This window comes from Camelus dromedarius, chromosome 8 (genome assembly GCF_036321535.1).
Source record: "Camelus dromedarius isolate mCamDro1 chromosome 8, mCamDro1.pat, whole genome shotgun sequence".
In the NCBI taxonomy this organism is placed as follows: Eukaryota; Metazoa; Chordata; class Mammalia; order Artiodactyla; family Camelidae; genus Camelus; species Camelus dromedarius.
In genome coordinates this window covers 55,767,945-55,793,943 of record NC_087443.1, presented here as the reverse complement: position 1 = coordinate 55,793,943, position 25,999 = coordinate 55,767,945, and the positions used below count along the sequence as shown (strand labels likewise).

Here is a 25,999-nt window from a genome sequence, read left to right as displayed (position 1 = left end):
GAGCAGAAATTTGAAGCCAGACAGTCCAGCTCTAAAGCCCAAGCTCTTAGCCACTCAGAGCACACTTACCTCAGGCAGCTGGGAGCTGCCCGAATATTGTTGCGTGGACAGGGCACACTGTCTTATTACGGGGCCCGAGTGTGTTTTATCTAAAGCAGCCAAGTAGTTTCTCAGCTCTGTCCTACGCATAATTGCTCAGGGTGAGGGGTAGGCTCAGCAGAGCCCAGCAACACAAGGCGTCGTAATGAAGCGGAAAGACTCACATCAGCCTGGGAGTATTTGGTCCCGGACCCACCACTTTGGAGCTGTGTGGCACTGGGCAAATTGCTTCACCGATCTGTGCCTCAGTTTCCTCATCCACAAGATGGAGAGAATGTGACTCACCTGATAGGTTACTGTGCGGGTGAAATGAGATGAAGCATGCTTGGAGTTGAGCTCAGAGCCTGCACATGGTAGGTACTCAGTAAGGAGAAGTGGTAGATAAGGGCTCTGGTGGAGAAAACTTCAGGGAGCCCAGGGAAGTGGTGGATCCTGGCTTCTTCCTGAGAAGCGAGGCAGAGAATTGCCCCAGAGGGCCCACTCCACTTGGCTGCTCTGGCTGCAAAGGTCTGGGGGTCACAGCAGTTTCTCCAGTTTTCCCAGGAGGCTTGCTGGGGAGGGGTCTCCATGGCAACGCTCAAGGACCACCTGTTGGAGGAATCAGGCACTGGAGAAAAATGACCTCCTTGCCTCATTCCAGCAGCCTGTGCTGAAGGTTCGAGGGGAAGTGGCGGGGCCAGGTTGGAAACTCGATCCCGGTGGGCTGCCCGGCTGAGGGGAGAGGGTGGGGACAGTGGAGGCCACTCTCTCAGCTTAAGTGGCAATAATGACTCCTTAAGCTGCAGTCCTGGACCTTGGAGCCTGATGAGAGCTGCCTCTGCCTCCTGGCTGCCTTCTCAAGGGCTCTCCCCTGAGAGGAGGCGCTTAGCTTAGCTCCGGGTTAGAGAGCAAGGCTGATGGGGGAGGCTGGGGCTGGGGGGCTTGGGCCTCCATAGACATTGAGTGAGGGGCTATATTTGCTTTGGTGTCTGCACCATTGTCCTCCTCCTCCTGTTTGTCCCCGGTCTCTTCTTGAGTTGGGGTGGAGTGGGGTGCAGGAAGTGAGGAGGAGGGGCTGGAATCTACTGATGGGCTAAGGAATGTGTCCCAGAGTCTGCACGGTGGAGCCTGGTGCCAAAGGTGAGGAGAGAGGCAGGTAAATGAGAGCAGCATCACAAATCCCTGTGAGCCCTCCGCCTCCACCCCCGCCCACCTCATAGGAATTCCATCCTCGGGATTCCGAGTTCCATGTGGACCCTGCCTTGTTCAGACTAGTCTTAACGTTTGTCTGTGCCTCAGTTTTGCCACCTGAGAATTGAATAATTATTGTAGTCAATTGCCTTATGAACCATGGTTGCCATGAGAAGGAATGAGTGGATGATTGTAAAATTCATGAGGTTTTTCATGACCTTTGACTGAGTCATCTTCTAGCAACGTATTCCTCCTAAATGCCCACTGAGCTTTATGTGGTGGTGTTTGTAATTGAACAATGTCAACACAGCCCAGATGTTCCAGGGTCAGGGAATCAGGGCATGCCCAGTAACATGACATATCCAACTGAAGGGATCCTTTATACCAGTCAAAATCATAGGTGGAGAACAAGCAGTTTTTAGGGCTTCGAGATGACGTTCTCATTGTTTTTGAAGCACGATCGTGTTGCAGAAGGAGCAGATTGGGGTGCAGCAAAGAGAGGCTCAGAGGTGGCTGCTTCAGGGAAGAACATTTAGTTCAACAAAAAAAGAGCTTTGCATTGAAAAGAGCCTGTCTCGCATGGAGAAGCTGTCCTCCCTGCATTTAGGATGGGAAGTGGCTCAGGCTGGGGCTCTCATCAGTGGCCCCGTTACCTTGGAGAGGCCTCAAGCCCCTCTGAGAGATCCTATTAAAAGAGAGATGAAGAGCAGGGGATGAGTTTTTCCAGCTGCTCTGAAGGATCAGGAGCCAGGCCCAGGGGAAGGGCAGAGAGAGGGATGAGCTGAGTGAATTATTGGCTTGTCAACTTGTGGAGACAGCCTGCCTGGTGGGAGAAGCCTGGGCCCTAGGATCAGACTGCCCCGGGTCCAGATCCCTGCTCTGTGATTTACCAGCTGGTGACCTCGGGAGGGCACCTCACCTCTGTGAGCCACTCTTTCCTCATCTGTAAGACGGCCGCAGTAACCACCTTCCGGCATCTCATGAGGATATACACAAAACCTGGTTTCCCAGAGTGTGTGGAAACCAAGAACATAGGTTGTTCTTAGTGGGAGCAACTCCAGAACATCATCTGGGCCAAACACAATTCCCAAACACTTTTAGGAAAGGGAATTTGCTCTTTTTCAAAGTAGCTTGGATTTGGGTTGGGGTGGTAGCTACACCTGCAATCTTTCACCACAGTTGGTAAGTGAGGAGACTGGGCTGCAGGTACAGTGGTGTGTGTGTGTGTGTGTTGGGGGTGGGGGCAGTTAGGTTGTTGCTAGGCATGTGGGGGACCGTGAAGATGGTGAGAAAGTGGAGGAGGCTGTGTGGCTGTGAACGCGGGGATGCACAGGGAGACAGGTTAGATGCGGAGGTGGCACCTGGGTTTGGAGCTGGGCCCGAGTGAGATTCTGCTGTGTATGGCTCAGTGGAAGGACCTTCTCGGGAGAGGGGTGCCTGATCCCTGGAGTGGCCTGCCTTTCAGAATATAGACAGCTCGTAGGAGCCAGTGCCACCAGATGATGGCATCTGTGTCCCCACGGGGGCCCTTTCCAAGTGCTGGCCATGCTCTTTACTTGTTTATGCCTCATGCTAATCCTATGAAGTAGACAGTTATTATTCCCATTTTATAGATGGGGAAAGTGAGGCTCAGCGAGGATTCCACCTGAAGAGCTTCTCTAATTGGCTAGTTTCCAAATTCTTTCCTGTGTGACTGTCTCGTCTATCCAACTAGACTGAGCTCTTTCAGGGCCAAAGCCATGTTTTGGGGTTCTGCAGTCCTCTTGGCAGTGAGCCTGTGCCCTGTGCGTTGCTGTTGGTTGAATGTCTGCTGCAAAGCAGTCCCAGCTTGTTAGGACGACACAGGCTTGGGGGTCCCGGGGCTTGGCTGGGAGGCACGCAGCCCCATTGGGAGGTGAGTGACTTGAGTCACAAGAAGAGAGAGCCTGGAGGCGAGCCCCTGACCTGGAGACCCACCCTGGCCAGCTCACCATTTCCTTCTCCCCTTTCCTCCACCAGGGAACTCAATGGCAACAACATCACTCGGATCCATAAGAATGACTTTGTGGGACTCAAGCAGCTGCGGGTGCTGTGAGTATGGGATGCTGCCGCCGCTGCTCTAACCTTTCTCCTGCCCCCACCCTCACAGACCCCTGGCCGTGGGTCGGGGGTTGTAGGCCAGCTGGGCCCCTCCCCTGTGGAGTCAGTCTTGGGAGGCCGTAATGGGTGAGTGGAGGTGATGGTGAATCCTGACCTGGAGTGGCCACTGCCTCCCTCATGGCTGAGAAAACTGGGCATGGAGTGGGCACCAGTGGGCACTGCCTGGCGGGACCTGGGCACATGGGACTACCTTGTCCATTGGCTGTTTCCAGGGCTGAGGGAAGACCAGGTCTGCTTGGGCGGCCATAACGAAAGACTGCAGACTGGGTGGCTTAAACAATAGAAATGGATTTTCTCACACCTCTGGAGGCTGGAAGTCTAAGATCAAGGTCCCGATGGTTTGTGGGAGCCTCTCTTCCTGGCCACCTTCCTGCTGTGTCCTCACGTGGCCTTTCCTCTGTGTGTGCACAGAGAGGGCTCTCTGGTGTTGCTTCCTCGTCTTATGAGGACACCAGTCCTATCAGATTAGGGTCCCAGCCTTACGACCTCATTTAGCCCTAATTACCTACCTTCAGGCCTTATCTCCAACACTGTCACACTAGGGGTGAGGGCTTCACTGTATGAGTTTTAGGGAGGGGGGCGACACAATTCAGTCTATAACAGCCTCCACTGTTCTTTTGAACTTATGCCCCAGAAAGACTTTTCAGCAAGGCCACAGACCCCCTGACTCGAGGAGGAGGTCACTGGGGGCAGTTGAGGACAGAGGTGACTCCCCTCAGGTGCCTGACAGTGGCAGATACTGGAGGTGGCAGGCATGGCTCTGTTGGCCACCAGCCAGGAAAAGAGCCCTCCTTGGCTCCTGCGTTGTCAGGCTGGGCAGGGGTGAGAGCGAGGGGAAGGAGTGGGTCCCTTCATCCCCTCCTACTCTGCTGATCGTAGGGTGCAGAGGCAGCCCCACCCACATGCATACCTTCTGGTGTGGGGACATCTCAGCCCACAAAGTCAGGTGTGCAGGGAAGAATGGCATTTCTTTATTTTCTTTGCTTCAACTCGATTTTGACTTTCAGCCCCCATCCCATCTGGCTGGCAGGAGAAACAATATCAGACAATCATAGGGTCCCTCGTTCCCTACTCCCAGGGTAATGCAGGGGCCTTGGGGCCTCAGTTCTTCCAGAACTACTGATTTTGCAGCTCAGAAGTTCTTTGGAGGAGCTGGGAACACTGTAGTTGATCCTCTCTGGGGTTGTAGCTGTCAGTCGCTGGGGAAGATGTCTCTGCTTCTCCAGAACCACTGGCCTCTAGAGGAGGCTCCCCAATAGCACAGGTTTTTGGAAATAAAGCAGAGGAAGAGGAGTGTCTGGTGGCCGCTTCTGCCCCCTGCCCTGCCCCAGACCTTGTCTGAGGTCCTTGTGGGCGCACATAAGCCACCTGCCTGAGAGTAGGGAGGGAAAACACAGGGAGAAAGATCTCAAAAGTTTCCACTCAGCAAGTGGTCTATATGCTGAAAAATGCTGCCCCGCCCGCTGGATGCTCTGGGTTTCAGGGCGCATTGTTGGTGAGGGGGTACAGAGTCCCCCAGAGTCAGGTGGGTCTGTTGGCAGATGAGACCAGGCGGAGTTGGGGCACAGGCAGAGGGGGTGTTGTCTGCCAACTGCAGAATGTGTTTGCTGCCTGTGTGGACTGTGCCGAGTTGGCACAGGCTCCTCTCCTGCCGCTACCGGCTGATCCCCACTGCTCTGCCCTCTGGACACCAGCCCTTTGGGCTGGAGGAGGGCATGTGCACCCAGAGCCAGCCCCTGCTGCCTTCTGCCTGGGTGCGGGCTTCCCTGAGCATGCCTTAGGAGCGATGGCCCGGTGCTGTGGTACCCTGTGCCTCTGCCGTGCAGGCCCTCCAGAGGGTCAAAGAGGGTAGGGCCGGAAGCACATCGTGCTGTCTGTCGGGGTTGGCTGTGCTGAGGAGCCTGTGTAGGGAATCTGCAAGGCTGGGAGGAGGTTTTGTCGGTTCGGCCCAGGCTGCGGGTCTGTGTGCGTCTCAGGCTGTGCTCCTGTTTCACTCCCTCGTGCCAGCTGTTTCTAGGAGTCCTGGCCCACCATCCCAAGCTGTCTTTGTCTCTTTACTTCCCCAGGCAGCTGATGGAGAACCAGATTGGAGTGGTGGAACGGGGGGCTTTCGACGACATGAAGGAGCTGGAGCGGCTGTGAGTATCCACGGGCGCAGGCTCAGCGGGGCGGTGGGGGCTGGTGCCCGGGGGAGGTGAGCAGGCTGAGCCAGGCGGTAAGGAAGGGTGCTCAGGGTCAGGGCTGCACGCCCAGCCTGCCTCCTGCCTGCTGACGGGGCCAGGGGCAGCTGCAGCTGTGGAAGGGGTTGCAACGTATCGTGAGATAATGGCAAAGAGAAAGCTGGAGTGGTCCTCACCCCGCATTCTAAATACAGCGATCTTTGTTGTTTTTCCCTGAGAATACATTATGGCAAAAAGTCCATACAGTACAGAGGAAGTGAAATCTCCTCCTGTAATCTTATACGCCAGGCATAACCACTGTTCATTGATTTGTGTGACCTTAAAGGAAGCACTGGGGTGGCCAGGGGACTAAATACAGGGAAACCCCAGGAGCAGTTTCTCGGGTGCTTGGGGCACAAAACTGGGAGGTAGCGTTTTCTGATTTGCATGGTTTGTTTCTTATGGGGCTTTTGAATTTGAAAAATGGGTCTTGATCAGTTTTGCATTTCAGATTGGCAATAATAATAATAAAAAAAAGCGAATGTGGTATGGATGAGGTAGGTGATGGGCACTCATGTTCGTGGTAGTCACCAGCCTCATTTTTCTGCTTTCGTTTGGCTGTGGGTGTCAAGAGTTCTAAGGTCATGCCCTTTGAACCAGAAGGTCCATTTTATTTTATGGAAATAATCAGAGAGCATGGCTAAAAATTTATATGTCAGGATATTCATTGTACATTATTTAAATACAGTACAAAAATTGGAAACAGCCATTCTGGGGAGATATAAGATATAAAATCACATGTTTGAAGAACTACTGAGGTCATGGGAATGTGTTCACAAAATAACATGAAGTGGAAAAGGCAGAAAGTGACATTTGTGTAAATAAAATCAGCTTGTATGTGTACAGAATACAGGAGGAGGAAAATAATTGAGACCATTGACTCACTGCATTGAGTGGTGGGAAAACAGCCAACTTTAATTTTATTCTTTGTGCTTTTCTTATTTATGGATTTTTCTCACAATGAGTTTATAATGATAATTACAGCTACTATTTTTTAAATTGAAGTATAGTCAGTTACAATGTGTCAGTCTCTGGTGTACAGCCTAATGTCCCAGTCGTGCATATATATACATATATTCATTTTCATAATTCTTTTTCATTAAAGGTTATTACAAGATACTGAATATAGTTCCCTGTGCTATAAGAAGAAATTTGTTTTTTATCTGTTTTTATATATAGTGGTTACCATTTGCAAATCTCAAACTCCCAAATTTATCCCTTCCCACCCCCTTTCCCCTGGTAACCATAAGATTGTTTACTATGTCTGTGAGTCTGTCTCTGTTTTGTAGATGAGTTCATTAGTGTCTTCTCTTTTTTTCTTTTTTTAAAAAAAATTCCACACATGAGTGATATCATATGGTATTTTTCTTTCTCTTTCTGGCTTACCTCACTTAGAATGACGGTCTCCAGGTCCATCCATGTTGCTGCAAATGGCATTATTTTATTCTTTTTTTTTAATCACTGAGTAGTATTCCATTGTATAAATATACTACAACTTCTTTATCCAGTCATCTGTTGATGGACATTTAGGTTGCTTCCATGTCTTGGCTGTGAACATTGGGGTGCAAGTATCTTTTCGAATTAGAGTTCCCTCCAGATACTTGCCCAGGAATGGGATTGCTGGATCATATGGTAAGTCTATGTCTAGTTTTTTGAGGAATCTCCATACTGTTTTCCATAATGGCTCCACCAAACTACATTCCCACCAGCAGTGTAGGAAGGTTCCCTTTTCTCCACAGCCTCTCCAGCATTTATCATTTGTGGACTTTTTAATGATGGCCATTCTGATTGGTGTAAGGTGATACCTCATTATAGTTTTGATTTGCATTTCTCTGTTAATTAGCAATATTGAGCATTTTTTCATGTGCCTATTGGCCATTTGTACGTCTTCACTGGAAAATTGCTTGTTTAGAGTTGCTCTTCTGCCCATTTTTGGATTGGGTTGTTTGGTTTTTTTTTTGTTATTAAGTTGTATGAGCTGTTTATATATTCTGGAAATTAAACCTTTATCAGTCACATCATTTGCAAATATCTTCTCCCATTCTGTAGGTTGTCATTTTGTTTTGCTTACAGTTTGCTTTGCTGTGCAAAAGCTTATAAGTTTAATTAGGTTCCATTTGTTTATTTTTGCTTTTATTTCTATTGCCTGGGTAGACTGCCTTAGGAGACCATTGCTAAGATTTATGTCAGAGAATGTTTTGCCTATATTCTCTTTTAGGAGGTTTATCGTGTCTTGTTTTTTATTTAAGTCTTTAAGCCATTTTGAGTTTATTTTTGTGTATGGTGTGAGGGAGTGTTCTAACTTCATTGATTTACATGTGGCTGTCCAGTTTTCCCAACACCACTTGCTGAAGAGACTGTCTTTTCTTCATTGTGTATTCTTGCCTCCTTTGTCAAAGATTAATTGACCGTAGGTCTGTGGTTTTATTTCTGGGCTCTCTGTTCTGTTCCATTGATCCATATGTCTGTTTTGATTACTGTAGCTCTCTACTATTGTCTGAAGTCTGAGAGGGTTATTCCTCCAGCTTTGTTCTTTTTCTTTACTATTGCTGTGGCAATTCTGGGTCTTTTGTGATTCCATATAAACTTTAGAGTTATTTGTTCTCGTTCTGTGAATAGCTACTATTGATCGCCAGGCACCACAATAAGCTCTTTGTCCTCCAATATCTCATTTAATCCTTAAAACAACACTGAGGTCAGTGGCATCTTACAGATGAGAAACAGAGATGCACAGAAGTTAAGGCACTTGTCTTATTAAATGATTATTAAGTGATTAAGTGCAGAAGAGGGAATTAGAACCTGGTTCATTTTGCCTCCAAAGCCTGAGTTCGTAATGGCTATGACCTAATACCTCACTTTCTCTTTTACTTCAAAGAAAATAAGGTATTAAATAAAGAGGAAAGAGTGTGGTTGTCGCATTGCCTTCCTGTAGCCTGGAGAAAAACCAAGATGCATTTTTCCTCCTCCAGGCCTAACACTGAGCTGTAAGGAGCACAAAGTGAGAACAGATAATTAGTCCAGTGTTTGTTTTCTTTAAAAGGCTCAGAACAAAATGCATGTCCATGACCTGGCTATGGGGGGCTGATTTGGACCTAACCCATCCGGTTCCTGGGCAGCCATGCCCTGGGGGAGGAGAAAAGGTGGGCAGGAGCCTACATGTGACTGGGCCCCACATCACACCTGCCGCTGCCACCCCAGGAATGGCGATTTTGAGTCATGTCGTGTCACTGCAGACTTTGTCCCTTCTGTCCTTTTCTAATTCCTTTATTCCAGGATGGGTCACCAACAACTGCATAGTGGGCAAGTTACTGGGATGTGTGACTGCTCTGTCCCTGGGGGTGCCTGATGCTGGCTGTGGACGGCAGCACCCTCTGCTCTGGAGACCAGTGGTGGATCAGTTAATCACAAAAGTTGGATACAGTGGGGAGTCATAAAAACCACACATACTATAAATATTTCATTTTATGTCAAAACATGTACCCTCCTTATAGACCCTCCCACCTCCTTTTTTTTTTTTTTTTTTTTTTTGCCAAGGTCTTTCTTTTTAGCATGAGATGCTGATTGGAGTTCTGTATTATTTTCCTCACCTAAACCACACACATATACCTTGCTCATGATTTTTCATTTTAGTTTCTTGAAATTGGAGTGAGATTTTTAGAAGGCCGTTGGAAACAGTCTGGCTAGAGAATCTTCAGCATCCACCTCTGTACTCAGTTTTGACTTGGGTGAGTCAGTCACCTCCGGGCATCCCAGCTCCCTAAAGTATCAAAGAAACAGCTCAGCAAAGTCAACAAACATATTCTGAGAACCTGAGAGCCCAGCTGTGTGGTGCTCAAAACTTCCTCTCGGGTTGTTGCAGGGAGGAGACAGGAGGGGATGTGCACTGTGGTGCTTTCTTTGAGAAGGAAACCCACCTTTTCATTCTGCTTTGCCCCCGCTGGTAAGGTAGTGTGTATAAAGCTTCTCTCCTGCTCCTGGCGCAGAGTAAGGGCTGCTTAGGGCTGGTAGTCACTCCTTCTGTCGTTATCCTTAGCTTCCTGCAGGCCCCTCACCCTGCTGGGTCCCTCTTTGGTGTCCTTTGATTTTACACTTTAAACTAGCTATTGAATCCCTTTTCCTCTTAAGTGTTTTTCAGAAATCAAAGCTGGAAAAATGAGAAAGTCTTAGGGGAAAACAAAACAAAATGAAGCCCAATGATTACCAGGCAGTGTAAATACAGGATTAATTTATTGGACGAGGTTAAGGAACTTGGAGTCATCTGATGTCTACTCCTCTTGCTTTAAGGATTATACCAGTGGTCCCTTTTTTTCCCTAGGCAATGATGTGTTTCCCTGGGAGCCCACCCTTTAGAGTAAACTTCTTCCAGCTGGTCTAAAATTGCAACTCTGAGTGTACCTTGCTAGAAAATGGTATCGCATATTTCACATATCAGATGAAAGGTGACCTCCTAGGAGGTAACCACAGACCAGTTACTGCTGGCCTCGTTGAATTATATTTCTTCCTCCCTCCCAGCAAACGAAAGCTTTTGCCTAGTTGGTTTATTTTGTCTAGAACTGTTCAAGGAGATGGTTGTGTGAGACTCAAAGTGTGCTGTAGACTGGAGGGCGGGGGGCTGCATTTTGCACCAGTGCTTCTCCAACCTTGACATGCACACAGATCACTTGGGATCTGGTTAAAATGCAGAGCCTAAGTCAACAGGTCTGGGATAGCCCTGCATAGCTCAGCTCTTACCAGGTCCCAGGTGATGCGCCTGCATGTGGTCCATGGACACAGTGTGAGTACCACGGTTTCATATGTTATAGGTGTCACATCCCCAGATAGGCTTGAGTCCTACACTCTAGTGTCAGAGAATTGGTTGCCTAAGGTGGCGAGATGAGTCTGGTCAGATTTCACTGCCTTCCTGGCCTTCCTTCCTGCCTTTCGAGTCCTTTCTGCATTGTCTCGGCAGGCCACGTTCCAGAACCAGGCTTCCCACTTCTGCCTGTGTCTATAATACAGGATAGTTGTTTGCCCACCAATAGAGGAATTAAAAATGATGGACATATAAAAAACAAAATTATTAAAAATAAAGGGGACTTTCTCTATTGTTTGGCATGGAAAGACATCCACAAATTGTCGAGTGAGAAAAATGCAGGTGGCCAAGTATTTTTCTTATATTATTTGAGGCTTTTAAAAAACATTAAGCATGCATTTTCATAAATAGTAAAAAAAGCCATTTTCATTTGGAAAAAAGACCTAGAGCAAACAATAAAAAAAGCTGAGTCACCACTGAGCCAAATGTGGACGAAAGTAATAATGAATCAGAACCATATGGCCAGTCCTACCCCGTTAGGGTATATCTCACAGTTCAAGGGTAGTCAGGTGTCCAGCTCACAAACTGAGATAATATTTGAATCTGTGCCTTATAGATCACAAAATTGAAGTGATGACGATGGTGGGTATGGGAGGGAATAATGGAAGGAAAGACTCTATTTACTGACTGCCCAAGACGTGTCTGGTCCGCGGCTGAGGGGCTTTCAGAGATATTCTTTTCTTATCCTCCCAAAGTGTTGGATGGCAGAATTCTCACTTTGTAGATGAAGAAACTGAGGCCCAGAGAAGGTGACTCCTTGGGGTTACACAGGGACTCTGTTAGGATTTGAACGCTGGGCTCTCTGTCTCTGAATCCAGCGCTTTCTGACAAATCCGTTGGATTTTCTGTACTAGTTGGGCATTTCCAACTTTTCCTCTCTTCTCTTTTTAATCTTTATTTATTTATTTTTATTGGAGGTACTGGGGATTGAACCCAGGACCTAGTGCATTCTCAGCATGCCCTCTACCACTGAGCTACCCCCGCCTTTAAATTTTTTTTTAAATTTAATTTAATTTTTCTCTCTTCTCTTTTTTTAGACGACTCAACCGGAACCAGCTGCACACGTTACCAGAACTGCTATTCCAGAATAACCAGGCTCTGTCGAGGCTGTGAGTAACACTCCATGGAAGAAATTGCTCTCTGTGGTCTTATCCCTCACCCTGTTGGGGCCGGGGGTGCGGGGTGGTGTGTGGTCAGTGGGGCCTGGACTCTCCTGTGATGGTGACCCCCATGCTTCTCACCTGGCAGGCATCATTCAGGGCATCAAAGGCCAGGTCCTTTCTGTAGGAAGGTGCTGGACGGGGCATAGCTCCATGGGGAGCACTTGACAGATAAGCAGTCTGTCCAGTTCCAAGTGCTGCCTCTGACAGTGTGGTGTGGGGATGTTCTGGGGGTGGGCACGCTGCTCTGCCGTGATGCCAGACTGTATAGGGAGGACCGTTCTTATGCATCTCTCTGCCTTGGGTAGGATATTTATTTGTTCAAGTAAGCCCTTCTTGGATCCATTTCTATTTTCGGCTCAGAGCAGTGAGTTCTGCGAGCTTATTGACTGTGGCACAAAGTCATACTTTTATTTGCTGTAAATGTATTTATTTCAAGTTTAAAAGGTAGTGGCTAATTCTGCTGCTCTGTGATTTACCAAATATGTCTGTGATAGTTCTACTGAACATTTCATTTTGTGAGCTTTTGGGTAGGACAGGACCTTAGAGACTATCTAAGGAATCTCTTCTGCCTCTCCTTAGCAAATGGTTCTTTAATCTTCGCCCCCCAACCGAGGGTGGGCCCCAGGGCATGACTGCACCGGGAGGTGCCACAGCCCCACACAGCTCCTCATGTTGACGTGAGATCATGACCAGGGCCAGTACTTCCTGATGTCCCTCCAGTTCAGGCCATCTCAGAAAGGGCACCTTCTGGGGGGAAAGAATTCCACAGGCCACTTTATTGAGCTGGTTGTTTGTCCCTGGTGTCTGGGCTCTGGATTTTTCCCCTTGAGGATGGTTATAGGGAAGGATGCAGGAGCAAATGCTTAAAGACTTATTTGCTAACATTCTTTGCCTTACCACCACCCCCAACCCGTTGACCTGAGCAGCTGGCATTCCAAAACATCTCTCTTAACTCTCCCAGTTGTCTGGCTGACGGGCACTCTGGCACTCCTGGTTCCAGAAAAAGGACCTCCGCAGGCTGGTGGGGGGTGATGGGGGCAGGTATTGTAAGGGCACAAGCAGCAGACTCATGGGCTCCCTGTGCCAGGAAGTGAGGCACAGCTGGGACTGGGGGTGTGAGGGATGTTTCTAGTTCTTCCTGAATATCTACCTTATTGTCCCACTCCTCCCTGCAAACCAGTGTCCGTCCTGGGTTTATCAGCAGCATCTCAGCTCTGCCATGACGTTAGTTGGCCACTGTGTTTACTCCCCTTCCCCTTCCTGCAACCTTGGAGCTCAGATCTTCTTGTGTCTCAGGTCCCAACCCAGATTTCTGGGGAAAGTATCTGATTTCCCCATCTTCGGTCAGGAGCTCACCCCTGGGCCGAGGAGCGGTGTGGGGCTGTGGCCCCACCTGGTGCAGTCATGCTCCGGGGCCCACCCTCAGGAGGAGGCGTGACGGGAGGCAGGGCTTGGTGTTTCTGGTCTCTCATCTGTTGACCTTCCCTCTGCTCTGGGGGATCCGTTACTAATCCTCTTCACCTGGAGCAAATCATGGATTTTTTTTTTTTTTTTTAAATTCTACCAGAGGCTGTTTTGCTAAATCAGCATGAAAACAAGTCTGAGAGAGACCAAATGTGCAGGGTGAGGTGTGGTCACAAAGCACACCAGGTGGTGTGGCCCACGTTTCAGTGGATTTTGTCTATGTAGCTTCCAGAAGTTACAGTCTTGTTATCGGTTATTTCTCATGAATATGTCTTCAGGTGCTGGGTTACTCAGTCCATTTCTTTCTATGTGCAGGAACGGCAGCCCAGAGAGGTGATTTGGCTTGGACCACAGAGCAGTTTAGTGACAGGGTTGGAATTAGACACCAGGCCTTAAAGGGACCATCAAAAGCCTGAAAATGGGTTTAAACCTTGACCTAGAAATCTCACATTTGGGGATAGACCCTAAAGTCCATAAAATATAACCACAAACATGTTCACTGTGGCATTGTTTAGAATGCTGAAGTATAGAATATTGAAAAGAATATAAAAATTACCAAAGTGTCCAACTTTGGAAGAATGGTTAACTAAATTATGGGATATCTACTCGATGAAATATTTATATCATCATCAAAAATGGCCTCTATGAAAGATGTAAAGTAATGCAGATAAATGTCTGTGATATCAAAGCCAGGATGCAAAATTGTTTTGACAACATGATCAGGAAATAAATCTCTCTAAAGCATGCACAGGGAAGTGACTGCAAAATGCCCACAGGGGTTGTTTCTGGGTGACCTTTTCTTTTTTATGTTTCCCAGGTGTTCTGTAAGGAGCATTTATTATTTTTATGGTAGGAGACCTCCTAGTTTTTAAATGCAATGGAAAGCCTCTGTTGTCTGAGTTAAAGTGAACATTGGGTAAATGATGTTGGGGCACTTCCTTGAACCCCACTGAGCCCCGTTTGCTCTTCTGTCAGATAAAGATAATGCATGCCTCATAGGCTGTTGTAGGGATTAAAGAGAGATATAACTCACTCTCATGTCAGGTGTAAACTCAGTAGCACATAGTAGGTGCTCAGGAAATGTTAGGTGAATTTTCCCTTTTACAGATGAAGAAATGTAAGCTTGGAGGGTTCGTGACCTGCCCTGAGCTGAATTTGAATCATGGTCTGTCTGATGTTAAAATTCATCCTTCCATATCATCTACCCACCCCCTCACCCATCCACCCTCTACGCACCTCCTACACCATCTACCTCCTCGTCTACCCATCCAGCTACCTAGCCCCTGTTCCCATACACCTAGCCAGCCTTCCACTCATCTGTGCTCCCACTTTCCTATCTACCAACCCACCAGTCAATCCACCCGTCCCTCCTTCCTCCTTCCACACGTCCTCCCATCTAACACTGTCCCACCTGCCTACCCATCTGCCTGCCCATCCAAGCATCCACTTATTTACTCACCAAGTCCACCCATTTAACCTCCACTAATGCATCTACCAACATACCTATTAACCTACCATACACCCATCTATCCCCCTACTACTCACCCACCCTCCCTTCCCCTCTCCCCTTACCACTTCCCATTCCCCCTCCCCTTCCATCTTCCTGCCCATCCACCAGCCCACCCACTTGGCCACCATTTACTGAGGGTCTCCTACGGACCAGGCACCTTTGTAGGTGCTGAGAATACTTGGCGTGATGGCTGTGTAAGACAGATGGAGGGACGCTGTCTCTCCAGGAGGTGAGGGTTTATCACTGTTGCTGTTTGAAAGCCGCCTGCATCCTCTGCATCCTGTCTGCAGTTTGGAGTGGGAGGGGGCAAACACTTGACTGGGTGGACCCGTGTCTCCTGCTGGGGGATGTTATACCCTGGTGGCAGGTTACCTGGATTTAAAATCAGCTTCATCACCTGACAGTCACCTACAAGAGGATGTGAAGATGTTGTTTTCGTGGATGCACACAGGGGTCAAGGTTACCATTAGAGGCACAGATTTGAACCTGCCTCTTTCTCTTACAGCAGCAAAACTGAATCTTCACCCACATTTGGGTGGGGAGCACCGTGAGTGTCAGCCACCTGGGCCTGTCCTCCCAGATTTGGGGAGGAGTCTCCTGCTGCCTTGCAGTCCCTCCTCTTTCTAGTTGCATTCTCTTCCTCATCCAGAAGCCGCTTCTGGAAACTGGGCTTCTTTTTTAGCCTTGAAACCAGTATGGGTCCTGAGAAGACTGACCTTTTGTGTCTCCACTGGACCTGGAAGGGGTAGGGGTGGGTGATTAAGGGCAACTGAGGGCATCTATTTCCCTTTATTTATACTCCTGCTGTAAGGACCAGGATAACTCATTACCAGGGCCTTGGCGGCTGGAGAGGCGTGGATGTGATATTCTGCAGGAGTCCTATTGAAGAATGCCTGACCCCGCCGACCTCGTCTCGAGCTGGGTTTAATTAAACTGTCAGCACTGGTCAGAAGAACAAAGCCTCTTTTCCTATCCCGGTCCCCAGCCCCCATCAGTGGCAGGGGGCATTCTCTGCTGAAATGAAGAGCTGTTAAAAATGGATCTGTCTTGCCTCATAGGGAAGTTACCCGAAGCAGGAAGGTGACCTCGCTGTTGTGACACGTCCTCTCCAGGCAGCAGGTCTGTGGAACCGAACCGGCCTTGCTGCCTAGGGCCCCCGAGCGTGAGGAATGGGGCTCCTTGACAGAACTGGCTGCCATAAGATGCCATCTCACTTCCTAGACTTCCCTTTTCCTAGAAAGGAATCTCGTGAGCTTTGCCTATGAGATATTAAGTCTGTGAGGTGTTTCTGGCATTAATGATAGAAAGAAGCTTCCTTGGTCAGAAGGTTTGGGGAAATTCGGGGTCAGACAAGGTTTTCTGTAGAGTGACTTTCAGCCCCTTTAATCCACATTATAAAGCCCTCTGAGGGCAGGTAGGGTGTTGCCAAAATGATTTGACTGTGAAACTCTTTAAATTTTCTTTTAGGGAATACCTCGATCTTGTGAGTCTAGCGTCAGGTGACTTGCTGAGGCCTCAGACAGTAAGGATCAGAACTGAGACTTGAACTCAGGTCCCCCTGACCCATGCACCTATCTCTAAACCATCAGTATGCAAATCAGTGTGACAGTCGTCTAGGGGAGTTTATTAAAGTGCAGATCCCTAGGGTGCTATCACCAGAGACCCTGAGTTAGTAGGTTTGGAAGGTCCCAAGCACCTGCATTATCATCAAGCCCCTTTGGTCCACACTTTGAGAAGCCTTGCCCCCCAGCACGCTTGCTGAGTCTTCGGTGGGGACCCTGTCTGCCCCTGCTGGCTTGGTTCTGGTGTGAGAGCCACATGAACAAAGACCTTCCCAAGGGCAGACGCTTCACCTCTTGCTGCCGAGAGAGAACGATTTGGGGATTATGAGTTGGCAATTACGGAGCACTCTGGGCTTTCAAAGTGCTTTCCAATCATTAAATCTGTGCCTGCTGTCAAGGCACGAGTGAAAAATGCATGTGTCCCACTGGGGCAGCCCGGGAGCCTCTGCAGAAAAGCAAGGCCAGCCTGAGATTGACGTCCTGTGAGATTGACGTCCTGCGTGCCAGAGCGGCTGACTTCGCCCAGCATGGATGGAAGTCCTGAGCTCAGCCCCGGCCTTGGCTCGGCTTCCCCGCCCCCAGCCACACATTTGTGGGCCTTCACAAGTAAGGAGGGAAACCCAGGGCCCAGGGGGAGGGCTGGAGGCAAGAGCCATGGATGGGTCATCCCCCGGGGGAATGCGTCCTGCTGGAGACATTTTACAGGGGCCCAGAGGAATGAAAAGCCCAGTTCTCTCCTCCAGCTTGATAAAATCAGTAGGGAATAAACAATTCATAAGCATCGAGAAGATTCTGAACGGAGAGGAGTGCATGCAGGAGAGGGCTGTTGTGAATGACCTTCAGGGGAGTGAGGATTTTTAAAAAACCATCTCATACATTATGTAAATAATTTTGCTATGATATTGAACATTTGGAAAATAGAGAAAAGCCAAGAAGATAAGTGATAAGGAGTTTCTCTCTCTCTCTCTCTTTTTTTTTTCCTGTTAAATAAGGCATTTACAAATGCTGGAGCTATCATTCAAGTGTTGTTTAAAAATAAGTGTTTTTAACAAATACCATCTGTTAAGCACTTATATGCCAAACAATTTCTGTATGTTTCCTTATCTTAATTGTTACAGTCCTAGGCAATATTTATTCCCATTTTACTGGTGGGAGAATTGAGGCACAGAGGGGTTAAGTAAACTGGTAGATCTAGGCTTTGAACATAGGGCATGCTCTTTCCCCCCATGCTGTACTGCCTTCGTTACAGAAAATTTTAGGAAATGGAGAAACAGGAAGAATGATGGCTCAGAAATCTTCTGGGGAGGTAGGTTTAAAGTCAAGTGTTGAAGAATGTGGGAGATACAGGTGGCTGGAGAGGATAGGGTTGTTCTAGGAGGAGGGCCCCACAGTTGTAGAGTGTGGATGGTTATCGGCCTGTGAGGAGGTGTAGGCAGGCTCTGTCTTCTAGAGTGAGGAGTCTGGAATGGGTGACAGGCAGAGAGGGCCACAGAGGTTCTTGAAGAGCACAGTGACTGAGCAGAGGTCCTCCCCCTACTCCTCCCGCTGTCTGCACCTAAGCAGGAGGGACAGGTGGGCCCACATCTCTCCTTTGGCTTGTCTGAAATGCTACCTCCCTGTCACAGTTCCTCAGTTCTTCCCTCCCCAGCCAGAACTGATCATTGCCACTTCAGTGGCCTCTTTTTTTTTCTTTATAACTTTTTTTTTATTATGGTAAAATATATACAACCTAAAACTTCTCATTTTAACCATTTGTAAATGTATGTGGCATTAACCACATTCACAGTGTTGGGTAACTGTTACCGCCGTCTGTACCCCTAATTTTCTCATAATCCTCAGCAGAAAGTCTGTACCCAGTCAACAGTAAGTCCCCATTTTTCCCTGTCCCTCCAGCCTGGGTAACGTCTAGTCTACTCTCTGTCTCTATGAATTTGCCTATTTTAATTTGCCTTGTGTAAGTGGAATTATATAATATTTGCCCTTCTGGAACTGGCTTTTTTCACTTAGCAGAGTGTTTTCAAGGTCCATTCATGGTGTAGCATCTATCGAGGTTTCATTCTTTTTCATAACTGAGTAAGATTCCATTGTGGATTTACCACATTTGCTTCTCCGTTCAGCTGTTGATGGACACTGGGGTTGTTTCTATCTCTCAGTGCCCACTTAGCAGTTGCTCACACCTTGGTCAGAGTTCTCACAATGGCCCTCATAACCCTTTTCCTTGCTTCTCCCACTAGACTGGACAGGGACCCAGGTCTACCCATCTTTGTTTCCCCAGCATGGGTGGGTTTGGCAGGGCCAGCAAGCTGTGGTATCCTTCTGGTGGCTGACATTCTCCCAAAGGCTGCAGGAGGAGAGAAAATGGCTTCTAATCTCTGTGTGGGGCTCTCTAGGTCTTCCCTCCCTTCTCTGATTTATGGGCTTGAGACTCTGCATCTGTGTTGGACTCCTGCCTCATGGACTCAGTACTTGCCAGCTGACCCCTGTTCTACATGACCTGTGGTTGGCCTTGACTTGTGGTCTAGAAATATGAAGCCAGTTGTTCAAGAGCTCAGTGCTGGCTCGTAGGATGAGTAAAACCTCCTGGAGGTGGGTTGGATGGAGTCTCTGGAGAAGCAGGCATCAGTACTCCTCTGCTTGAAATGGGGCATGGAGGGTAGTCATAGGGAGCACCTGCTTCCTGGGAGATGGGAAGAGCTTGAGCTGGGAGTGAAGAAAGGAGGGAATCCAGGAGGAAACATGGACCTTTTAGCTGATGGAGACCAGATGTGAGTTGGCAAGAGCTGGACCCTGGTGGTGTGAGCATAGCTTGCACACTAGGGTTTGACTGACTCAATCTTGAATGATGCTGGGCCAGGACCTGGCATCCCCTAGTCAGACCTTCTCCTTAAGCTGAACCACTATGGCCCAGGTGGTTCTGTTTTCTACTTGGGATTCCCAGCCAGGTGTCTGTGGGTCTTGAGAAGCTCAAAGAAGAAATGACAGGGCTTCCAAGCTCTCTAAGTACGAACTCAGTACATTTTCTTTGATTTTTGATATATCAGTTCAGTGGGTGGAAATGGGATGCCCTGACTGGTAGTTGATTAATTGACTCTCAGTTAATAAGAATAACATGAAAAGACATAGTATTAATAAAGATATTTTAATGGCTCGAATCTTTCAAATGTTGGATTTGAGGGGTGTGGTGGGGGAGCTATCAAAAGGTATCCTCTTGGTGAAATGACTGGGAACCGTTGCCTTATCTGTTTGGACCCGTTCCTGCCCCACACCCCAACCTTGGGCCAGAGGTCAGGGAGCTCCTGGATGCCCATTCCTATGGTCAGTCTGGCTTTGGCCCCAGTGTTAACGTGGAGCCTTTAGCCAGAGCAATCTTTGTTCCAGGGCAGCTCTGCGGGTCTCCTGCTCCTGCAGGGAGCCTTGCAGTGAGGTGGGTGAGCGAGAGGCAAGGAGCTGATAACCCAACCTCTTGCTTTTCCCAAATCCCTGGCTCTCCTTCCCATAGTTCCACGGAGTCTGGCCCTTTGCTGAGGAGCTGCAGGTTCTATTGGGCCAGTCATTGGTGCTGACATGTAGCCTGGCGTGAGCAGACCCTTTCTCTGAACATATTCCCCAGGAGTTGACTATAAATGTAGAGCTCTTTATTAGATTAACTTGGCATGAATATTAACACAGATTATAACTCATTACATTTATTTTTAATTAAAAAAATTTTTTTGAAGTATAGTCAGTGTGTCAATTTTTTTTAACATTTTTTATTGATTTATAATCACTTTACAATGTTGTGTCAAATTCCAGTGTTCAGCACAATTTTTCAGTCATTCATGGACATATACACACTCATTGTCACATTTTTTTCTCTGTGAGTTATCATAACATTTTGTGTATATTTCCCTGTGCTATATAGTGTAATCTTGTTTATCTATTCTACAATTTTGAAATCCCAGTCTATCCCTTCCCACCCTCCACCCCCCTGGCAACCACAAGTCTGTATTCTCTGTCTATGAGTCTTTTTCTGTCCTGTATTTGTGCTTTGTTTTTGTTTGTTTGTTTGTTTGTTTTTGTTTTTTAGATTCCACATATGAGCGATCTCATATGGTATTTTTCTTTCTCTTTCTGGCTTACTTCACTTAGAATGACATTCTCTAGGAGCATCCATGTTGCTGCAAATGGCATTATGTTGTCGGTTTTTATGGCTGAGTAGTATTCCATTGTATAAATATACCACATCTTCTTTATCCAGTCACCTGTTGATGGACATTTAGGCTGTTTCCATGTTTTGGCTATTGTAAATAGTGCTGCTATGAACATTGGGGTGCAGGTGTCACCCTGAAGTAGGGTTCCTTCTGGATACAAGCCCAGGAGTGGGATTCCTGGGTCATATGGTAAGTCTATTCCTAGTCTTTTGAGGAATCTCCACACTGTTTTCCATAGTGGCTGCACCAAACTGCATTCCCACCAGCAGTGTAGGAGGGTTCCCCTTTCTCCACAGCCTCTCCAGCATTTGTCATTTGTGGATTTTTGAATGATGGCTATTCTGACTGGTGTGAGGTGATACCTCATTGTAGTTTTGATTTGCATTTCTCTGATAATTAGTGATACTGAGCATTTTTTCATGTGCCTTTTGATCATTTGTATGTCTTCCTTGGAGAATTGCTTGTTTAGGTCTTCTGCCCATTTTTGGATTGGATTGTTTATTTTTTTCTTATTGAGTCGTATGAGCTGCTTATATATTCTGGAGATCAAGCCTTTGTCGGTTTCATTTGCAAAAATTTTCTCCCATTCCGTAGGTTGTCTTCTTGTTTTACTTCTGGTTTCCTTTGCTGTGCAGAAGCTTGTAAGTTTCATTAGGTCTCATTTGTTTATTCTTGCTTTTATTTCTTCTAGGAGAAAATTTTTGAAATGTATGTCAATTTCTGATGTACAGCATAATGTCCCAGTCATGCATACGCATACATCTATTCACTTTCATATTCTTTTTCATTAAAGGTTATTATAAGACATTGAACATAGTTCTCTGTGCTATACAGAAGAAATTTAAAATCTATTTTTATATGTCATAGTTAATATTTGCAAATCTCGGACTCCCAAATTTATCCCTTCCTACCCTCTTCCCCTTCTCCGCCATAAGATTGTTTACTATGTTGTGAGTCTGTTTCTGTTTTGTAGATCAGTTCGTTAGTGTCTTCTTTTTTCTTTTTTTAGATTCCTCATATGATAACTCGTTACATTTAAATTTGTGATCTGTAGTAGTGCAGGATTTGAAGAAATAAACCTTTGGATACGGTGCATTATCTTTTTCATTCATTCTTGACTGGTATCAATGTCTGCTTAATTTAAACTTTAACATTGAGCCTCTCAGCATCAAAAGTCCTTCCTAGAACATACACAGGGACTTTATTGCTTTGGGACTTTATACTTAGGCAGCAGAGGTCCACAGGGCAGCAGAGGTGGTCCCATGTAAATGAAGGGTTGGTATTGATATTCCAGGAGGCTCCTCAGCTTTCACTGATGTACCTGTAGCTTGGTTCTGCTTCTTTGAAACCCAAATTCCCATTCGTTCTTCCCAGTTTTAGGTCATCCTGTCACTTGTCAGCAATGGCTTTTTAAAAAATTATGATTAAAACACATGACATAAAATTTACCATCTTAACCATTTTTTAAGCGTACATTTTAGTAGTGTTAAGTAGATTTACATTGTTAGGAAACAGATCTCTAGAACATTTTCATCTTGCAGATCTGAAACTCCGAATGCATTAAACAACTTCCATTCTTCCCTCCCCTCAGCCCCTGGTAGTCACTGTTCCACTTTCTGTTTCTATGAATTAGACAATTCTCAGTACCTCATAAGTGGAATCATACAGTGTTTGTCTTTTTGTGACTGGCTTATTTCACTTAGCATGATGTCCTCAAGGTTCATCTGTGTTTATATCATGTGTCAGAATTTCATTCTTTTTTTCAGGCTCAATAATATTCCATTATATGTATATAACACATTTTTGTTTATCTATTCATCCACTGATGGACATTTTGGTTGCTTCCATCTCATGGCTATTGTGAATAGTGCTGCTGTGAACATAGATGTGCAAATATCAGCAGAAGTGAGATCATTGGATCATATGGTAATCCTAGTTTTAATTTTTTGAGGAATCATCATACTGTTTCCCACAGTGGTTGTACCATTTCACCAACATTTGTTATTTTCTGTTTCTTTTTTTCCTGGAGAGTAGCCATCCTAATGGGTGTGAGGTGACATGTCATTGTGATTTTGATGATTAGTGATGTCAGGCATCTTTTCATATGCTTATTGGCCATTTGTGTATCATCTTTGGAGAAATGCCCAGTCAAATTCTCTGTCCATTTTTTAATCAGATTATTTGCTTTTTTGTTGTTGTTGAAGTTCTTTAAATATTTTGGGTACTAACTCTTTATCAAACATATGATTTGCAAATATTTTTCCCACTCCATAGTTTGCTCTTCTGTTCTGTTGATTGTGTCCTTTGATGCTCAGAAGTTTTAAAGTTGGGTGTAGTCCCATTTCTCTGTTTTTGCTTTTGTTGCCTGTGTCATACCCAAGAAATCATTACCAAATCTAAGCTCATGAAGATTTACTCATATGTTTTCTTTCAGGAGTTTCATAGTTTTGGGTTTTATGTTTAGGTCTTTGATCTATTTTGAGCTAATTTTTAAATATGATGTGAGATAAGGGTCCAACTTTATTCTTTTACATGTGGATATCCAGTTTTCTGAACACCAGTTGTTGAAAGACTGTCCTTTTACCATTGAATGGTCTTGGCATCCTTGTCAAAGATCATTTGACCACATAGGTGAGGGTTTATTCCTAGCCTTTCTATCTTATTCCGTTAGTCCTTTTGTCTGTCTTTCTGCTAGTGCCACATTGTTTTGATTACTGTATCTTTTAAGTATGTCTTGAAATTGGGAAGTGTGAGTCTTCCAACTTTGTTCTTCTTTTTCAAAATTGTCTTGGCTATTTGGGTCCAGTGATAGCTTTTTATTTGGAATCACAAGGGACCTGTTACAATAGAAAAGAGGGTATGGGGTCTTAGATCTTTGGATTCAAGTGGGACAAAAGTCATCTACTCCAGCCTCAACTTACACACATCAGTGATGGGGAGTTCACTACTTGACAAGACAGCCAGTCTAGTTGGTGAGCAGCTCTGATCATCTGAAATTCTCATACTGACCTTGACCTATTTTCCCAGCATGTTTGCCCAGTGACCTTGGTGTTTCTTTCTAGAGTTATACTCACAGCCAGGATGTGGGCCAAGGGTCAGCCCTTTAACTGGCCGTTACCTCTGGCAGAGTCTTCACAGGACCACTCATGTTTCTGGGACAGGATCTGTGAGAATTGTTTGTAAGAGGGCTGAAGTTATCTGGAAGTGACTGTCCATTATTTAGACTCTTCCCAAGCTTCAGGGCTATCCTTGGAATCTCAGTAGCCCCCCTTGTACTATCCCCTTTATCCCGGGCATCTTTGTGAAGGAGTATCCCAACCTCCTTGCCCTTCCAGCTTTGTCTGCTTGGCCTGGTCTGTTGAGTGGACTACTCCAGAAGCTTCCTGGAGAAGCATAGAGCTATGCCTGCAGGAAGCCGGTGTGATTTAACAGAGTAGGAGCCTTCAGCCAGGGGGCAGTTTCCCCAACTTCCTCCCAGGAATCCAGCCCTTCCCAGACTTCCCTGTCTATAATCAGGGCCTCTCAGAATGGACCAGTAAGGAGGTAGGTGTGGTAGATGGCTGGAGAGAGAGCTGACTGAGGATTTCTGGGGAATTTTTGGCAGAGTATGATAGAAATGATCCCTAGCCTGGGAGCCAGGATGCTTGTGTTCTAGATCTGGCTCTGTCCCCATCTGGCTGTGACATCTTAGACAAGTCATTATTATCTCTGGACCCTGCTCTGTCTGTCCTTTTTATTAATGAATTGGGTAAACATACAGAAGGGATGTTCAGCAGATTTGCAAGTGGCATAAAACTGCAAAGGCATGGCCATTATACCCAAGATGATGGAAGATTGAAAAAGATATCCATGAACCATGTGGGAACTGATGAGGTGAAATTAAAGACTGAGAAATACGAAGATGACTGTGACAGCATTGAATGGGGAGAGGGGACGCTGTTTGGCAGCACTTGTTATGAAAAGGGCCTGTGACTTCAAGTTGAGGATGAGTCAAGAGTGCGGTCAGGTGTCTGAAAGAGTGAACGTGATCTTAAGCTGAATTGATAGAGGCAAGGTGTCCTCTTCAGGGGAGGGGATAGGCCTGCTTTTAGTCTGTCCTGATTTGAGCACGTCTAGAGAACAGTGTTCAGTACCAGTTGTGTTTTATTGTGGGAGGCTGTGAGGGGAACACTGAACACGTTCTGGAGAAGGGTGGCTAACACTGGGAGCTGTTTGGAAACCATTTCATATGAGATACAGTAAAGGGGCCTGAGGCTGTTTGGTGTGATGAAGCAAATATAGAGGAACTCTGAGAGTAATTTTACAATTTATGTGAAGAGCTGTCATGAGGAAAAGGGACCAATTTTCTCCAGAAGCATGACTTCCAGGAGTGGGCAGGAGGTGTGGAGAAGTGGGTTTTGTTCTAGATCAGGCAGGCTTCCTGAAGAGCGGGCTGCCGAGGTGGGCAGGGGGCTGCCCAGTCTGTCACCTCATCCCTGGAGGAGTTCAAGGAAGGGCTGAAGCCACATCTCCCAGGACTGCATGCCTGAGACACTGGGGGAGCCTGGGTGTGATGGCCGTGGGGTGCTTCTAGATGCAGAGTGGTCTAACCAGGGACACACAGAGGACTCCTGAGGAGGAGAGAGACCCAGTGCAAACATGTTTGGGATGGTTCATCTGCTTGCAGACACATGAAACTGATGACGGTGGGCGCCTGGGAGGCCCCCAGCCTGAGCCTCAGAGTTGGAAACCATCCTTTATAGCTAAGTGCTTCCAGTGAACTGTGTAACAAAATATTTAGCAGACCCCAGATTCTGGTCCACATTTTGGAATCAAATTTGGAACCATAAAAATCAACAAATACCTCTGGAAATGGTGTCAGGTCTGTAAAAAGACATGGAAGGTTATCCTTAGGAAGGGTCTGGTTCTGGAGGTGTTCAGAGGAACTGCTCTCTCTCAGGGCCCCCACCCCTGTTGAGCACGACTCATTTCCCCTTTGGAGTCCACATGGTGTCTTCGGAGTTTGCACCCCTCTGCTCCTTCAACAAAGGCCCTTCTGTTGGCAGATCTCAGAGGCCAAGCAGGGAAGGGTCAGAAGAGGAAGGTATTGACTGAATACCAATAAGGAGGGGAAGTGTGTTCGTGGAAGATGAGGGGCGCCAGGCAACTCGGGGGTCCACTCGTTCTGTGCCAGCAGAGCAGAGAATGCCTTTCGGTGGGTTTGTTTTGCTAAAGGCTCTGGGGCCCCGGGGAGGCCAGCGAGGGGGACAGGAGAGAGGGAGGAAATACTTCACAATGTGGAGTTTAAGCTCAGCCCCTTGCTTGGGAAGGGGCCGGCCCAGAGCTGCGGGGTAACAAAGAGGCAGTGTGGGCTGGTGACAGTTAGGGGAAAACACATGGCAACTAATGGGGTAGTAATGGGTGGGGAGGTAACCTGGGAAAAGCTGGTACAAGGAAGGCTGGCACATAAATTCTGGCGGCGTGACATTCCCCTTGGCAGGGAGACAGCGGCCACTCATCACCTCCCCAAAGCCATCTCCAGAGATGATCCCGCTCCCAGGGATGAGGCCTGGGTGAGGGGTGGCTGGAAGGAGAAGAGCCACACTGGGGTTCCGTTGCCCTACAGGCTCCGGAAATGATGGAGAGGAAGAG

General features: G+C 46.9%; 1 protein-coding gene across 1 annotated transcript in view; it reads left to right on the top strand.

Moving 5' to 3' along the window:
• SLIT1 (slit guidance ligand 1) overlaps window positions 1-25,999 on the top strand; it is a 157,659-nt gene that overhangs the window by 16,462 nt on the left and 115,198 nt on the right. Inside the window, exons 2-4 of the mRNA XM_031461512.2 lie at window positions 3,268-3,339; window positions 5,475-5,546; window positions 11,517-11,588. Coding sequence (XP_031317372.2) covers window positions 3,268-3,339; window positions 5,475-5,546; window positions 11,517-11,588 — 216 coding nt within the window. The remainder of the gene's footprint in view (window positions 1-3,267; window positions 3,340-5,474; window positions 5,547-11,516; window positions 11,589-25,999) is intronic.